General features: G+C 46.9%; 1 protein-coding gene and 1 long non-coding RNA gene across 2 annotated transcripts; both read right to left on the bottom strand.

Annotated features, from left to right (window-relative positions):
• Positions 1 to 653: 653 nt before the first annotated feature.
• LOC111257419 lies at positions 654 to 2158 on the bottom strand. Its single transcript, XR_002677941.1, has 2 exons — positions 1998 to 2158; positions 654 to 1184 (listed from the first exon to the last, which is right to left on the bottom strand). It is a non-coding gene; the product is annotated as an uncharacterized LOC111257419 (long non-coding RNA).
• Positions 2159 to 2164: 6 nt separating this feature from the next.
• LOC101779236 (putative lipid phosphate phosphatase 3, chloroplastic) lies at positions 2165 to 4675 on the bottom strand (the record flags this gene model as incomplete). The annotated part of the gene is made up of 8 exons (XM_022826622.1): positions 4361 to 4675; positions 3647 to 3869; positions 3465 to 3552; positions 3260 to 3369; positions 3066 to 3159; positions 2487 to 2675; positions 2329 to 2388; positions 2165 to 2193 (listed from the first exon to the last, which is right to left on the bottom strand). Coding segments are annotated over exons 2-8 (792 nt in total), but the record flags the coding sequence as incomplete, so codon positions are not given.
• Between the last annotated feature and the right edge of the window lie 586 nt (positions 4676 to 5261).

Raw genomic sequence — 5261 nt, 5'->3', positions numbered from 1 at the left:
CGGCCGGGAGAGGGGCAGGTCCAGCAAGGGGAGAGAGAGGGAAGCGCACTGGATCTCGTCGCCGCTGCCACCGGATCCCGCCGCCGCCGCTCCATCCGCGCTGCTATATCCTATCCCGCCGTCGCCGCTCCATCCGTGCCTCGATGGCTGCCGCCGCTCCTTGCCTTATGCACGAGGTGAGGAGCGAGTGGATTGGATAGGAGAGGGAGGCCAGGGAGGGAGAGGGTCGGTGACGATGGAGGGAGGGAGGGGGTCGGTGGAAGGGGAGGGAGAGGGTCGGCAGCGGAGGGAGTGAGGGGGCTAGCAGGATAAGGAGAGAGGGAGGAGAGAAGTGGGACTAGGGGAGAGAAAGGGAGAAGTGGCGAAGGGAGAGAGAGGGAGCGCGAACGTCAAGCGCGCTTAACTAGATTTGAGAAAGATTTCGAATCCGGTCGGCCGATTAGTATCGGGTGGAGCCTCCACCCGGTACTATTGACCCTCAGGCACACTCCACCCGGTACTAATGGTGACCTTTAGTATCAGTGGGAGCTTTCAACCGGTACTAAGGGAGTCACGGGGGGCTTCTGGGAACTAGCCGTTAGACCCAGTACTAATACTCACATTAGCACCGGGTCAAAAACCAATCAGTACTGAGAGCTAGGATCGATGCTCAGTTCTCCAGTTAAGCATGCATCAAGTAAAGCATGCATCAGTTTCCATCTCAAGTTGTAAAACAAAGTTATACAGACAGATTTCTTCCTTTCTTTCTCTCTCTTTCTTTTGCCAGGAAAGATAAAAAGCTGGCAGGACGCTCACTGTACAATGTGTAACATGTAACTAGATGCTTCAAAAGAAAATGGACACACACCTTCCGCACCTTGTTTCCATTCTCTAGTTTGCTATATTATAAGAGTTCTCATCCTGCAGACAAGTGCAAATTTGTCCGTTGATTTCGTAAACCATTTTCGCTGCATAGTTGCCCGATGCATATACTCACGCCGTAAGTTCTGAAAGGCGGCCATCTTTTCAACTTATTCTTCAATTAAATTCTGAAGACTTGGTCATCCTTTTCCTTCTCAAGTCATTCGGCAATTATGCTCATGCGTCGTGTTTAACCTTTACTGCAGAGGTTTATGCGTCGTGTTTAACCTTTACTGCAGATAAACCTCTGTGTGCCATGATTTATCTTGCCCGTACCCATCAGCCTGGGGAAAAAATGCAAAAGAGAAAACGAAAAGGTCTCACTTTCCTGCTTTCTTTCGAGTTTGGGGAAACTTGAACTGAAACAGGTGGCTTTCATATCTTTGTTTCTTTTACTAGAGCTATACATGTTAAGAATGATAAATTAAGTGGCAATAATGCTTTGAGGCTAAACACGTCGAATGGAAAATCATGTATGATTCCGCCGAAAAGGCAGACTTCGACGACTAAAATGATACACCAAGACGCAAAGCAATTTTTGTGCGCAGGGTAAAGAGTATAAAAATTCTTCCACCGATAACATACGAACATATCAAAGACTGAGGAGCAGCTATCACCGTGTAAAGAAGAGAATTCAGTGCTAGTGCTTTTGGCTCGAACTTGACAACTAAGATCTCAATCCGTGTTGATCTGTTCTGCCCAGCTCTGAATAAGACCGAATCCATTTGGTCATCCAAAGAGGGAGACAAAACAAATGTATCTGCACCTTGGTCTACGAACTGATGGAACCTTGGAATACCACACCGTTGGACGGTGCAACCTCGTCGAGAATGTTTAGGGACTATGTGCATGTCATTTTCAACTCTACTTTCTGTTTATTTTGTATCATTGGAATAAGTTCCTAATCAGTGCTTCCACTAGCAATTCATACAGCTAATTTGGCCACAGGTAGGCCTGGAACATGTAGGTTAGGCCTTACTAGCTTGTGATTTCACACAAGATTAACCACCTTAACATGCATGAGGTGAAAAACTAAGATCCCTAGTTCGAGATTCCAATACATCTACTACATGCATAGAAGGTTTAGTTGTGCTTACTGTACAACATGGCTGCTGCTTCGGTTAAGTGCAGGAGGCAGGCTACACACTTCCAGATTCCAAATCGTCTATGACTTCCTGTCATGTTCCTGCCTGGATAGGGCAATGGTGTTGCCCACCTGTAGCTGCAGATTGTTGGTTTTGTGGCATTGCTTGAATGGGCAGCACATTTGGAAGTATGCATATGGTCCCCAACCTAAAGGTGAAAAGGGAAAGACCATCATATTCACACAGGGAGAATCAAAATTTATTTTCCAAGAAGAGCATATCAGCGCAAATCCTTAAGCCACTAACACTGAAAGGAATTGGTCTAGTGAGAAAGATTAACAACCTTGATCATGATACGGAGGAGGAAAGAAATGCAAGTAACACAGCACTGCCATAATAGATCCTGTAATTAATATATCAATTCAGATCGGTTGCTGATGGCATCAAAGCTTTTCATACATTTGGAAGTGAGAGAGAGAGAGAGAGAGGTCAAGTACAAACCAATAAGGCCACCAACAAACACGTCCTCCCAGTGGTGTCGATAGTCATCTACTCTGGAAATCCCAACAAGTGAAGCAAGAAGAAGAGGAAGGATCACAATGCAAAGTTTGGCCACATGTCCTTGGCGATCAAAAGCCTTAATTTTGCCAGACAAGTAAAGTGACAAAAATCCAAGACCAGCAAAAGACCCTGGCAGTGTAAAATACTGTGAGGGATACTGACCAATCATGCAGAAACACTGTGGCTATACAAGTTGTTACACCATTCAGAGTTTTCTGTGCTAGTGACAATCACTTGGTATGAACTCGGGATAAGAAAAATCATGCAAGATAAATGATAAAGAACAAACTATGAGGATAAAAACTATTTGGTCAAGGTTGAAGCATACAGGCATACAGCACTACCAAGTCTACAAAGCAATAAACTACTTAAATCTGCACTGCTACTGCTAACGAATCAGCATTTGTTGACCGTGTACAGTAACTAATTGCTACCTCAACCTAGTGGCTTTACACATGGAAGAACAATCTTATCTATCTACATGCTAGTGTCGATGTGCACTCATGGGTGCGAGCTTACACGAAGTGTGGCCACTAGGAAAGCTCTTGCGCCCATCAGTTAAGAAGCTTTTCTCACCATGGCAAATCACATCACCAGTCACCTGATCATATAACTGCGTTCAAACAGACCACAGTAGTGCCATGTCAATTTCAGCTAAATATATGCATCTGTAACACAGAACCATCTACACGCAAGGGTGTAAGAAAATGTACCTGCTTTCCATCAGGAAAGCATCGCCAAAAGAAGTCTGGCCTAGGTCTCCCTACTGCAACCTTGATCACATCAGTGAAAACCGCAGTTATGAGCACGGCGAAGAGAAGACCTGCAGAATTCATATGCGAACAGTTATCCAGCAAACTCTACAACTCAGCGTGCTGAAGAATTTTAACAACTGATAACAGGGACATCTTAAATCACCTAGTGTTGCATGATGCAGATCATAAACGTCTCTCCTGGCAAAGTATATGCATATGAAGATGACCCAAGGACACAGCATAGATATTATCTGGAAACAGGTCCGATGCCCCCACATCAGAGTTGAATGGAGTTTGTTCTTGCATCAGAGAACAGAATTGCATGCAAAATGTTCAGAAACATACTGGAACAGCCCATCCTGGCACAGTGCTTGGTTTCACTGGGTACCTAATACCAGTCATCATATCCTCCCCAACGAATCGCTTGAACGGGGGAGCATAATGCAGCCCAATCACAAGTGCAGCTAGAAGAATCAGAACCACCCAGTCGTGTGTGTGCTTTCTGACCAATCTCACTCCATGAGTCTGAATCGTGTGGGAGCCTAGCTGAGTGTGAGCCCCCTGCATCCTGTCCTGTTTGCAAATAAACTGAATATCATCAGTTATGAAGAATCTCAACATACAGAAAACCGCCCGCATCAATGGGCTCACAACGCATCAGCCTGATGTAAATTGCACCAGGAACTAGATTCATCTGAAATTCTGAACAGGTTGTTAAGGTTTCCTAGGCTTACTTCAATTCTTGGAGCAGACCTCTCATATCATAATTTCAAGTGGGGGACATATTGCAGCAGAAAAAAAAAACCATGACCTTTTCTAAGAAATGAACTAAATAAGCCAAGAATTTTTTAAAAAAAAGCACGCGGAGGCGCCGCGACATTCTTGCTGAAAACCCCATATTCCCCACCGCCGCCGGCACTAAACCATCGCGAGAAGTGAAACCGCCGGCACTAAACGAGGAGGGCCGAACAACAGCACTCGAACTCGCATTGCCTACGCTGAAGGAAAGCAGAAAATCACCGATACTTTAAAAAAAACAATGGGGAAAATACATCGCACCTGACGGAAGTGACTTCGGATACCCTGAACAGGAGAGGAGACCAGGGGTCCCCGAGATTCCGACTTCTTTACCGCTTCCTTTGCAGTGAACGAACGGGGGAGGAGCAGAGCAGAGCAGACAGAAGTGACGTGAACGCAAGGGAAGCAGGGGAAGAGAAGGAAACCTCGGAAGCCCTAATTTTTACTTTGTATTTCCTCCGTCCGTGATCCGTCGGCCGCCGGGAGCGGCGAGGCTGGTCGAGTTGCTTTGCTCCCCCACGCCGGCCGCCTCCGGCAGTTGCGTGCGTGCACGTGCCTCGCGTGTCTGCGGTTGTCCACGGACCACGGCTCGGCGGTGGACGCGTGCGGCGAGAGGATAGGTAGGCGCCAGGCTGCCAGCCACGCAGACGCAGAGCGGGCCCCTCGTGCAGTACGATCGAACCAAGGCCCAAAGGCCAAGGCCGGAAACCTTCCGTGCTCAGTTGGGCCGGAAAGCTAGTTTCGGTACAGTAAAAGAGCCACTAGGTGGGTGACAATTCTCCCAACAAATCTAGCCATTTGGGCCTCCCCAGTTCTCTAGAACGTGCAATTTTCCCTTCCGGTTTCCTTTTTCTTGAACGGTATTTTACCCGCGCTTCGCTTTTCAAGAAAAATAAAAATAACTTAGTTTCAAATCGCCTAAAACGCCTTGCAACCCAACGAGATTTAAGGGAAGGATGGGAGTTCACTAAAGTGTACAACTACGGCAAAAGAATTCAATACCTGCTCTCTCATGCAATGCACGTACGGATTGGGGCGGATTTGGGCCTAGGGACGGCCCTACGCGTGGCCCTATACCCCCTTGAATTTCCATGGCCCAATCTGGCCTAGTATGGAGTGGCCCTAGTTAGTTGTCGTTGGCCCAGCAGGCAGCAGCAAAGGA

The sequence above is a fragment of the Setaria italica genome, chromosome V, assembly GCF_000263155.2.
Source record: "Setaria italica strain Yugu1 chromosome V, Setaria_italica_v2.0, whole genome shotgun sequence".
Lineage (NCBI taxonomy): Eukaryota > Viridiplantae > Streptophyta > Magnoliopsida > Poales > Poaceae > Setaria > Setaria italica.
Note: the sequence above shows the minus strand (reverse complement) of the source record. Positions and strands in the feature narration are given on the sequence as shown.